The sequence below is a fragment of the Anarhichas minor genome, unplaced genomic scaffold (genome assembly GCF_050575085.1).
Source record: "Anarhichas minor isolate MPS153535 unplaced genomic scaffold, ASM5057508v1 ptg000136l, whole genome shotgun sequence".
NCBI classification, from domain to species: Eukaryota; Metazoa; Chordata; class Actinopteri; order Perciformes; family Anarhichadidae; genus Anarhichas; species Anarhichas minor.
In genome coordinates this window covers 10,101,137-10,112,957 of record NW_027466582.1, presented here as the reverse complement: position 1 = coordinate 10,112,957, position 11,821 = coordinate 10,101,137, and the positions used below count along the sequence as shown (strand labels likewise).

The 11,821-nt window shown below is 43.7% G+C and overlaps 2 protein-coding genes across 2 annotated transcripts; one reads left to right on the top strand and one right to left on the bottom strand.

Annotated features, from left to right (window-relative positions):
- The first annotated feature begins 45 nt into the window (after positions 1 to 45).
- Positions 46 to 1,646, top strand: churc1 (churchill domain containing 1). Its single transcript, XM_076083636.1, has 4 exons — positions 46 to 279; positions 555 to 690; positions 1,117 to 1,187; positions 1,285 to 1,646. The coding sequence occupies exons 1-4, from the start codon at positions 241 to 243 to the stop codon at positions 1,375 to 1,377; spliced, it is 339 nt and encodes a 112-aa protein (XP_075939751.1). The 5' UTR covers positions 46 to 240; the 3' UTR covers positions 1,378 to 1,646.
- Positions 1,647 to 2,915: 1,269 nt separating this feature from the next.
- On the bottom strand, positions 2,916 to 10,366 carry ttbk2b (tau tubulin kinase 2b). Its single transcript, XM_076083634.1, has 15 exons — positions 9,828 to 10,366; positions 9,259 to 9,381; positions 8,989 to 9,136; positions 8,679 to 8,752; positions 8,432 to 8,572; positions 8,224 to 8,328; positions 7,674 to 7,739; positions 7,495 to 7,587; positions 7,277 to 7,402; positions 7,041 to 7,195; positions 6,597 to 6,786; positions 6,055 to 6,269; positions 5,472 to 5,937; positions 4,653 to 5,353; positions 2,916 to 4,070 (listed from the first exon to the last, which is right to left on the bottom strand). The coding sequence occupies exons 2-15, from the start codon at positions 9,325 to 9,327 to the stop codon at positions 3,713 to 3,715; spliced, it is 2,907 nt and encodes a 968-aa protein (XP_075939749.1). The 5' UTR covers positions 9,328 to 9,381; positions 9,828 to 10,366; the 3' UTR covers positions 2,916 to 3,712.
- Between the last annotated feature and the right edge of the window lie 1,455 nt (positions 10,367 to 11,821).

The window sequence follows — 11,821 nt, the reverse complement described above, 5'->3', positions numbered from 1 at the left end:
GGCAGCCGGCAGCGGGCAGCCTTCGTAGATCTACAAAAGATTCGATGGGAGCGATTCGGGGCTTTTGCAACGACATCCGGGCCATGAGGCTCTTTTACAGGTCTAATGAGCCGCAGGGGCCACCGTATCGTACGGAAGAGGAGTTTCTGCCAAAAAAAAAAAGGAGGAAGAAAAGGCTGTTTGTTTGGTGGCTTACAGTGTTTTATCGACAAGTGACTCGAAAGATCTTCCAAGTTAAAAATGTGCAACGGCTGCGTGAAAAAAGAGTACCCGGACCGGGTAAGTTAATTTGATGTAACTGTTAATCTAACGTTAACTGTTAACTAGCTACTTCTGACGTTCCGACGCACACACGTTATACTAACGTAAATGTATAGCTAGATACTGACGTTATAGTTCGCTAGCTATGAGTTACGTTAATTAATGCACAGTTGTGTTTACCAACCACCTCAAACGACGACGCCCTGTTACAACGCCCTGTATGACATTTTAGGGCGCCATTGAGAACTTAAAACGAGTTGAATGCGTTGTTATTGTTATGTTTTCCTGCTCAGGGTAACACGTGTCTGGAGAACGGCTCGTACCTGATGAACTACCTGGGCTGTGCCAACTGCAACCAGAGGGACTTTGTGCTTATCAGCAATAAAGCCACCGAGGATGAGGATGGCGAGGAGATCGTCACATACGACCGTTAGTCATTCTTGTTATGCTCCTGACACAGTGTTACCAATATGTGCTGATATGTAACATTACATCTGGGGCTGGTTTTCAGGTGTTGTGTAGAGACCCCTAAATTCAATCTAACGTAATGCTGCAGCATGCAGTGTTATTGTGGACGGTAGTGCACTCCCAACGTTGTGGCAACAGTTTGAGGAAGACACTGTTCCTGTTTGAACATGCCATGGTTCCTACATGTTTTCCCTGGTTAGTGTGCAAGAATGTGACACCTTTAGGGTGAACTGGATTATCAACCGTGAGTCAGGCCCTATAACCCAACATCAGTGGCCGACCTCACTCACAAAACAAAAACAATGTCCAGAATCTTTCATAATAATCCAAAATCTAGTAATGCACGGGCAGAGATGTAATGCACTAATGTCCATTTTCTCCTTCCAGATGTTTGCAAAAATTGTGACCATGTTGTTGCCAGGCATGAATATACTTTCTCCGTTGTTGATGAATACCAGGTAACGCATCTCTCTCTAATTTAACAGTATTCCTGGTTAGTTGTTGCTCCTGGATAGTCTTTCAGTGTGTATATACGGTGTGTTTTGTGTTGTCCAGGAGTACACGATGCTCTGCATGCTGTGTGGAAAGGCAGAGGACTCAATCAGCGTGTTGCCAGATGACCCCAGACAGTCCGCACCTCTCTTTTAGACCTCAAACTTGTAGGTCATGATTTACTTCCACCACCACGGATGTGTTGCTGGCTGCTGGCATCGGGGCTTCCGACCCTTTTTTATCCTCCATTCAAGGTTTTGTGCACATCTTCAATTAAGCACACCATATTTTAACTGCTTGGCTGTTGATAAACTACTGTGTTGAGCAGGACATATAACTTTTTATTGTACACCATGACACAACAAATATTCTGTATGTGAATTTAAAATGTACTGTAAATAAACATTTCTTTACTAAGAATTTTATTACCGTCTGCATTTTACAGTTCCTTTTTTATGATCCAAAAAGGCTATCATTAGTACTTTTTAACAAAAGTACTAATTATCAGCACATGTGGTTCAAAGTTATTTATTTTGCCAAATAGCAAAAATAGTATGGCTCATATTCAAACAGTTTGGAGTGTTTCAATTATGTTAAGCACTGAGCCACAGTCTTCATGGTTATGAATTTATTTGTGAAGGTGCTTGAGATTAAAACTTCATTCCTGATCACCACACGGTCGAACATACATTTGTAAGCTAACATAGACGGGAAGCCCTGTTAAGTGCTCAGATAAAAATACAATCCTAAACATTTCCAAGACAGCTGGCCAAACTCAAGCTCCAGAACGGCTACTGAGTGAAACATTTTGTGAGATTGTTTTTAAGTTGCTTGTTATATTGTCAACATCTGGCCATTTGTTGTAATTTCTGTTTCTTGTATAGCAGCCGAGATTCATCACCGACCTGCATCTGCCACACTGCACATCTTGTATGCAATACATCATCTTTATTACGTACATAACCACTGGTAAACCAGGTTGGAAAAAGTTTAAGACTGGAGTCTGTATAGCAAGAAAGCCCAAAGGATGACTAATCTTGCCGTTATTTTAAAGGAGTTTTGAGATTCAATCTGCCTCTGTCTACACGTGGTGTAACTTCCTGTCAATTACTGCTGTTAGATTTAAACATTGACCACCACAGATGGAGGAGCCTTCATTTCTCCGCTGTCATCTGGGACTCCCACCATTCAGTCACCACCTCGTCAGCAGTCTCTCTCTCTCGCGCTTACAGGGACGTCTGTCTAAAACAGCTGCTTCAACAGAATCTGACAAGTGATTGTTCTCAGCGGGCATGTTGCAACTTGAGCATAAAAACATTACATTGTCTTCTGAGCATGTTTAGTCAAGATTTAAATGTCTGCTTTGTCTGGCGTTTCCCATTTATCTGATCACAGACAGTGCTGCTGAGCATTTCTTCAGTAAATGTAAACGTCCAATGTTTCCGTGGCTGTGCCACAAAGCAAATTCCATTCACTTGTGTCGAGGTGGTGACAGAAATCATTACACTCCCACGGTTTGAAGTACTGAGAAACTTTAGTTGCACTGACCCTTTATTCACAACGTAAACAGTCTATGGTGTAACCAGGAATTCATATTTTTTTTTAAAGAGATCTGGCACTTATTGAATCTACTTATTTTAATATATATTTTGAATTGTGCAAAAAAGTAAAATGCAACAACAACCAGACATGAACAGGTTCCACTTTTTCTTCCTTTACTGTTTACTTGTCAGAAAGAATAATTGCACATCGATGCTGGTCTATATTATGATGTATTTCAATCAAGCAGTTCAATAAAAATACGTCTTAGCGGATTGTACAAATGAATAAAAATAAAAAAGAATTTGCAATGATACCCATGCACTTTTACAATACTTAAGTATGAGTGCACTTACACGTACATTCTAATATGCGGCTGCCTTTGGCATGACAGATATTTTCTAGCAAAGTAAAAACACATTACTACACTTGTGATATGCCAAATGAGCAATTCATTGTCACATAGAATAATTAATCTAGCTGTTTTACAGGAGTGAGGTCGACATGGGGCACCATGCTCTGGTTCTGTACATGAACGCCGATGTTAGTATACTGCTCGTGTTATTTACTCTCAAGTGTTCTTAATGCGAGTACATGGTTTCTATTAGTGTTCAATATTGTCCCGATGGCACATATCTACAATAAGCATCCTTTTTACATCCCTCGAGTATTTAACATTATCTTTTTGGTCTCATATTAGGCCTTTATGGAGATTTAAGAGAGGAGTGAAATGAGAGGTAAAGTTGGCAATCTTCAGGTATCAAGCCACATTGTCAAGTATTTTGAGACACACATCCATCAAATTAATAAATAAATAAATACAATTTATACATTTTACATTACATACAGTACATTCCCTTGAGTAAATACCGTATTTACACATGCTATCAGCGATTGAATGCGAAGCAATCTCTCGCTGAATCCGGATGAGTCACTTGTGTGCCAAATATAGTCATCGACTCACTTTGCCGGAGCCTTTACCCTCGTGGGTCAGACCCCTTCCCCTGGAGCCGTGGACCCACTGACCCGGGGGGCCTCCGGACCTGTCGTGTGGGTGAGCGTGGCGAGGAGGAGGAGGGGAGCCGGAGAAGCTAGATGGAGAGCGGCTGCGTCCCTGCAGAGCCCCGACCTCCCGGAGCTCGTGGCGGGAGGGGGAGGAGCTAAGTGAGCGCTGCAGGGAGGAAGAGGAGCTCCGAGGGCGAGGAGGGGGGCTGAAGAGCATCCCGCTCCGGTCCTGCATCAGCTGAGTCAGACTGGCCAGAAAGTCTGCGTCACTAGTGCTGCTGGCACGCACTCTTAACCGCCGTCTTCTGGAGAAAAGAGCAGAGGACAACGTGATCACAATGCCTTCTGGATTATTCCTCAAATCTCTCTGCGAAGAGAAATGAAAGTTATAATCCTTAAAATTTACATGAAATCAACCAACAGTTTTTTATATTTACTTTCAGCAATTGGCATTTAATATATTCACATTCTTGTAGTTTTGATTGGTAGTAGTTGAGTCCGCCCTTCCTGCACTGCATTCTAATTGCATAAGGGACTCACAGGAAACGATGCAGCATTTGCAGTTTTATCTCATTCTTAACAGCCTGACTGTTTACGGCTCACTCTCCTAACACCGTATAAGAGCTAAGCTACTGCGAAAGCAGACTGAACATTTCCTTCTGTTGCTTATTCACATTAAAAGCATTCAACTCAACACAAAACGTCTACGAAAAAAAACAACAGTAATATTCTGCATTTTTTTGACAGCAGAATCTAGCCATAGAGACCATAAACTCATGTTTAAACTATGTTTACTGAGGTAATAATCCAACGGATTATAGCTTTAAATATTCACCACCAAACAAAAAGTGACAACTGAATCGGTAATGTAGATCATTTGATCATACCTGTTGTCCACACACAGGCGGATGGGTGGTTTCCCAGGTGGTGGTCGAGGCAGAAACCTGCTTGTGAGCAGCTCGGGTACAAAGGTGGCGCTCACCGGACGTGGGATCTTACTTCTACTACCTGATGAGGAGGACAGAGAGAGAGGGTCTTCTCCTACACAGTCAGACCTGGAGCCTCGCTCTGAGAGGAGCCTGTCTCTCAGCAAAGCACAGGGCAGGTTGTCACAGGACAGAGATGGAGAGGGGGAGTGGGTGGGGGAGCCCGGGACCGGGCTGCTCCAGCGATGACGCCTCTCCATGTTGAGGTCCCTGATCGGAGAGTCCAGGGGGTTGTTTGGGTCTCGTACTGGGATTCGGCTCAATCTTGGGGACGAGGGCGAGTCTCTTCTCCTGAGCAGAGCTGGCGGTGGAGAGGAGGAGACGGTGACGGTGCTCTCCAGAGCACCTCCTGCTGTGTCAGCTTGAGGCTGCTGATTCGGCTCTGAGGAGCGATCGGGCAGACCGGAATCACTCTCTGGGTCTTTGTCGTTTGTCAAGTGAGCCGCGTGGCCTTTGGCTGAGCTTGGCACTGGAGCTAGGTCCAACCTCCCTCCATCTTTTAAGATGTCCTCTGGGCGTTTTTCAGATTTATCAGATGGAGCCTCGAGTGGTATCGCATTGCTACTCTCCTGTACAGGGGACTGTAGGGCACAGCTGGAAGACTGAGGAGATTTTAAAGATTGTTAGAGGGGTGTGACCGTGAAAAGGTTTAACACAAATATTTGAAAAGTCCTTCCTATTTATTAGTTCATGCACAAATAAATGCTTGGTCACCCTTACCTGGTCCATCTGGGGTCTTCCCATAATCACAGAGGGCATTTGTCCCAGCATCCCCGTCAGTCTCCTGTGGCCCAGTAACCACGTGCCGGGCATGGACATCTGCGACAGAACAGGACTGCTCGGCACCACTGCGGGCTGGGCATCCTGTGGCTCAGAGGACTGGTTTTCAGCCTCAGCAGGCGCGCGTGTCGCAGGCTTGTCCTCGTGCAGGGCCTCACCTGGAGGCTTGGTGGCTCCAGAACCGTTGCCTTGCTCTAGCTCCAGCATCACCCACTCCTGGGAGTCTCCCTCTTGGGGCACAGGACTGAGGTTCACGGCCACAAAGCCACTGCTTGCTGCGCCCTCTTCGTGGTCAGGGGTTGCTGTGCCAGAGTGTTCCTCGTTGCAGGAAGACTGCTGCCCGTGTCCCCTCTCAGGAATGGATTTCTCCCCGAGTTGAGAAAGGATAGGGCGCTGTTTGCCCAAGCTGAAACAAGATATTATAAGTGTTAATGGTGAGTTCCAGTCGGGCTTCCAAAATATACACATTTTTGAAGCTCTTACAACTGTATATTTTGAAATTTGATGTGTATCGAGTACTAACTAGGCCTCGAGGAAGCGTTCAATGGTGGGCTTGGATTCAGGTGCGAGCCTCTTTTCAAACGCCAAGCTCTGACTGTGTCTCATCCTCCGGAGGAGTGGCGCGGCACGCTCTAGGAACATCGTCTCTGATCGCACCCGTCGAGGAGAACTCTGCATGGAGCCGGTGTTGGGGCTCTGGTTCCCCTGGTTCTGACTGTGCTCATCTTCACTCACCACCTGAGAAGAAGGAAATATTGCATTTGTATCCCCCAGAAAGAAGCTGTAGCATGACATCCATTTCTTTATATGGGGAGGCAGGCAGTCAGAAGTGGGTTTCTATACAAGCCCAGGAGAAGTAGATGTAGTAATAGAGGATGGCGGAGTCATTATTATCATCATATCTCAAAGGCAAAGTCAATGTAGTCTTGTGGAGAGTTTTGTGCATGACATGCACTGCAGTGCAGATAAACAATGCATCTCAATGCACAGGAAGAAAAGCAGTTACATAAGAGCACTGTTATAGCAGTAGGTAAGAACATTTACAGTAAACCACATTGCCCTGACCTTCCTGATCACCGGCTGGACATGTTTATGGTTGAGGTTGCGGTCCATCTCTTCCCATACATCTGCACCAGGGGTGGTGGGTGTGGGGATGGGGGGGCAGTTGTCAGCATCGCTGAGGCGCTCCCCTTGCAGGACATCCTCCGTGTTCTCCTTCTGCAGCTCGCCTGGCAGCACTGAAGCATTGGCCATGCTGTGGAGGAGAGGGAAGGTCACCCTGCAGCTCTTTGCCACAGCACAATTTAGAGCAGCGCTTTTTCTAAAAGGGATCTCCGACTGTGCAGAATTCAAGTCTAAAAAAAGCTGCAGCTATATATTTTACCACCTGTCCGACAGAGTGTGAAGGAAGTTCCAATAGCACAAGTGGAACTACGACAACGAAAACCAATTATTAGAATAAAAAGGCTATATATCAACAGTGATAGAGCTTGCTTTAGCTGCGAATACCCTAAGTACGCCGGTGTGAGGCGAGTGAGCTGCTGAGTGGTTGTTGCGGCGGTGATGGTCAGCATATCCTCCGAGTCACATTTCTCCCAGTCATAAGGGTCATTCTCCAGCACGCTGTGGCTCTTCATCGCACTTTCAAACACTGACATCAGGAGCTGCCACAGAGAACACACACGCGTCAGCATTTGACAGCCAAACAGTGTGTGCAAAATATGCCAACCGAGAGATAGGCCCACCTGATAGTCTGGCTTAGTGAAGTAGTCCAATATCAAGATGTGGTCCAGGAAAGTACTAAACTCTGTGGGAAGGTGCTTGAGCATGAGTCGGTGGTCATACGTGTCTTTCAGATTTCCTACTTGTTCCTGAGAGCAGAGAGGGATGAAATAAGAGTTTTGAATGGATACACATAGTGTGAATTATGAATCTATGCTGTCTCATACATAGAGGCACATACTTTGTCTTTGATTTTCCTCCAGGGCAGCTGACCAACCGTGAACTCAACCAGCATGTAGAAGAGGGACCATAAGTCATCGTGACGACCCATCTCCTACAAATTACAACACGCAAATGTGAGTAATTTCACAATGCCAAAATAATATGTGAATAGCATACATGTGTTTGGTCCACGCTCACCTTATTCTTATGAGCATTGACTGAAGCATATCGCACAGTTCCTCTGAAGCCTGCCACGGGACGAGGCTGAAAGAGAATCGCGACACAATATAATAAAAGATAATATGGAAAACAGCAATGTTTCCACCAAGTTTATTGGTACTAAATGACATGCTGAGGTGTTTATAAACACTGTGTTGAAGGCAACTGGATTGACTGTTAATCTTAAAAGACATCTCCCAGTCCCGAGCATTTAAACATTTTTGGGATGTCACATGAGGTCACATAGCAGCCATGTGAAAGTTGTCACATGAATTAAATGTGTACATTGTGTGCCTTTAACTCAGTGTTTCTATATATCCTTTCACCAGGATGACTCCCTAGTGCTGTAAGAGTAAGTTATATCATAGAGTATATCTAATTAAAATTTATTTCGGAGCATTCTTTAAGAACACGTTTCTGGGTTAACATGCTAGACCAAACCTCTAAGGGGTTGACAGAGTAAGCTTTTCTCTGACAATAAGTAACTTGTGAAAACATTTCTTCAAGGAAGTTTACACAGAGTACTTACTGGACGGACTTCCTGGCTGGAGTTGGTAAACTGACGAGCCAAGCCGAAATCAAGCATATAGCAGCATCTGCAGGTACTGGCTAGTCTTCCCATCGCAAAGTTAGACTGTCATTTTAACAACACAGAAAAAGACAAGCATGTTTAGGGGGAAACTGAGTGTCATACAAAAATACATTGACAAACCATCAAGAGTTTCAGGTCAACTTACAGGTTTAATGTCTCGGTGCAGGAAGCCTACAGAGTGGATGCTTTCAATGGCCTCTAAGATCTGCTTGCAAAGTCTTAAAGTTGTGGAAATGGAAAAGGTGCCGCGGGCCATGGTTCTACGCAAATCTGCCAGATTCCTCCCCTGAAGACAGAATCAGTGTTCAGCATGGCACCTTTATGACGCGGTGATCAGGTGTCAGCAACAAACTAAATACTTGACGAACACTGACTCCTAAACAAAATCCTACCTGGAGTTCCATCACCACATAGTTGAAGCGATCATTTCGCCCACAGCCCACAAAGCGACAGACGTGGTCTTTGCCTGTTAAAGACACATGAATTGTTTCAACAGAATTGCACTGCTAGATAAGACATTGTGTCCGTCTGCTGACGTCATTCATTTAGGACACACCTTTTCTATCTATATAAGGCCGTCATCTACTAACGCAATTGACAAAATGCGTAATGATCTTTGGTGTTATCAATTCTTGGGGGGAAAACTGTGCTACTTTGTAATTCTCGAGGAAAAGTCTGTGACAAGGGGATAGCATCACTCACCCTGAAGCTTCTTCAGCACAGCCACCTCCATCTTCAGCACCTGTTTGGGTTGTTGAGCAGACTCCACCTTTAAGGCAACAGTGGCCTGGCTCAACTGATCCAAAACCTCGTAGATCTCCCCAAACCCGCCTCCTCCTATCTTCCTCGTCTGAAAAGAAAGGGAATATTCATTGTCAGCCCAAAGTGTCGTTATGGAGAAATCACTGCTCTTCATTTGGGGCGATCCGTTTGTTACTTCTTTTTTTACGTGATTTTGTGACTTTCTCTTACCACTTTCCATCTGTCTCTGACCACGTCTGCCACTGACAGGATGTCTGTGTGCTCTCCAGCCCCACTCATCCTGAGTGCTCTCAGCTACAGCCTGCACCTGGCATCAGTGGCGCAAGCCTCTCACTAAAAAAAACAAAACAGGGAACAGATTTTAAAATTCAGGTCCATTTTCTCTTTGAAAAATCACTGCACTCTGCACGCTACTGGGGCGTGCAGAAGATGAAGCATCACTTGTTTTCACATGTTACTGTGCCTGGCAGAGACAAGGAGCAGAATGCCATTTAAACGGCTACATGGGTTAGCTAACCGTACACCGATACGTCTTAATTAATGATACAAGACGCTAAACGATGCTAGATGGTCGCGAAAAGATAGCAAGTTAGCATTGTTTGACTCGGACAAAACACAACCAGCACTAGTCACAAACGGCCATAACCCGAGTTTTTGAGAGATTCGCCTTTATGGGGATGATCTAGCTATGTAACGTCGGTGGTCCTGTAAACAAGCTAACTAGCATGTACACTAAACATAACCGTTAACGTTACAGCGAGCCTCTCTTGACCTCATACCTCGCTCCGTTGCACCATTGCGATCCAAGTTAAAATCCAAACAGCCCCCATGATGCTCCCAATCTGGTTGTTAGCTAGCAAGGTCATTCCCAGTAGTTGTTTATTTTAGAAATGAGAGAATAGTGATGATGGACCATAGCTGACGTTAGCTACAGTTAGCCACCAGCTAGCCTGCTAATGGATGAGGAGTGAGGAGTGATGCCCCGTGCTCTGCCTCACGGCAGCGGCGGTGACGTCACAGCTCTAGTCTCCTGATTGATCCGCAAACTCCATAAAAAAAATAAAAAAAACTCCTCAGTCACTGCATCCCTGAGACACTGAACCACTGCACATACAACACGAAGCACAGGCTAAATGAGTGTGGTCCAAACTGCGCAAAGGACAGTGGAAGGTACACTGCATCGCCAGCACTGTTGGGTCACCATTCAAACTGATCAGTTCGTCGTTGTCGAATAAAATAAACCATATAAGCAGAAAGGGCGTTGCAGGGATTTCTGGTGCTCCTGATGAAATATTGATAGCCCTCCACCCCCATATACCTCCCCACCACCACTGGCCAGCAGTGGTGGAGGAAGTACTCAGACCTTCTGAGGTAGGCAAAAAGTGACAATACTACAGTGTATAAATACTCTGTTGCAGGTCAAAACCACGCATTAAAGATTTGACTTAAGTACAAAAGTATTAGCATCAAAATATACTTTCAATATAATGTATATTATTGGGTTATAATTATTGACGCATCAATATGTACGTTGCTGTAATGTTGCAGCGGGTAAAGGTGAATTAATTTCATACTGTAAATCAATAAAGTCTATACATGATAATTTATTTATGATTATAATTTGTATTATTAATCTAAATATTCAAATGAATTAAAAGTATCAAATACATGTATAGGAGTAAAATATGTCCCCCTGAATTGTAAGTACAATATCTCGCATAACAAGTTAGTTACTTTCCACCACTGCCGCACAAGTACACACAAAACAAATAATTTACACCTCTAAACATTGGAATGAAGTTCATTCAAGTTTGACTTGCAATTCTTATTGAGGCCTTGTTCACATGATAGCACTGTGTGAAAAAAGGCTGCCCCACACTAACTTAAATGGAACAGGAAAAAAGGTTGAACTTGGCTCAACTTTCTTGCAACAAACTGCAAAGTCATTTGGCAAACTCATATGTGCTGCACTGGCCAATCAAATAAGTGCAAACATACATTCCATCTAAATTATCTTGTAATAGCTCCAGACCTGTGCTCATCCCCATCCCTGCACAATGAGATATACGAGCCATCCCAATGCCCCTTGGAGGTTGCAGTCTGACGAGGCAGCGAAGCGATCCTGACATGACACTTTTCTCCCGTCAGCTGTGCCTTGAAATTGTATCCAGAAAGAAACCAGGAACAAACCTGACAGGCCTCGTGGACACAGCTCTGGCTGTGCTTATGCAAAGAAAATACATGTTTTGATGGATGTGTTTCCATTTCAGCCTTGTCAAAGCAAATATTTTACTTTTCAAAATAGGAATTCCTTTGATTAATATATATATATATATATATATATATATATATATATATATATATATATATATATATATATATATATATATATATATATATATATATATATATATATATATATATATATATATATATATTTTTTTTTTAAACTATTTGCTGTGAAGATGTAGTGACCACAAGTTAGAATGTGAATATATAAATATCTCTGTAAAGACTATTTACATGTGAAATATATATTTATAATTATTATTTTTCTAAATAATCCTCATAATCACCATTGTGGACACATAAGGTCATGTTTAAAACCACAACATTGTAAGTGGCTTTGGATAAAAGCGTCTGCTAAATGACTGTAATGTATTGTAACAACAACAAACAGTTTCGGTGGGATGAGTTTGAGACTCCGCTCTCCGGGCAGCCCTGACAACAAAACAAACGTACACGGATACAGCGATGGGCGTGACCAGACGAT

Excerpts from the sequence above, each read along its gene's own strand:
- churc1 (XM_076083636.1), top strand. The coding sequence starts at position 241 with ATGTGCAACGGCTGCGTGAAAAAAGAGTACCCGGACCGG. Across the intron at positions 691-1,116 it reads GGAGATCGTCACATACGACC|ATGTTTGCAAAAATTGTGAC; the intron begins GTTAGTCATTCT and ends TTCTCCTTCCAG. Across the intron at positions 1,188-1,284 it reads CCGTTGTTGATGAATACCAG|GAGTACACGATGCTCTGCAT; the intron begins GTAACGCATCTC and ends TGTGTTGTCCAG.
- ttbk2b (XM_076083634.1), bottom strand. The coding sequence starts at position 9,327 with ATGAGTGGGGCTGGAGAGCACACAGACATCCTGTCAGTGGCAGACGTG. Across the intron at positions 7,588-7,673 it reads TCAATGCTCATAAGAATAAG|GAGATGGGTCGTCACGATGA; the intron begins GTGAGCGTGGAC and ends TGTAATTTGTAG. Across the intron at positions 7,403-7,494 it reads GGAGGAAAATCAAAGACAAA|GAACAAGTAGGAAATCTGAA; the intron begins GTATGTGCCTCT and ends CTCTGCTCTCAG.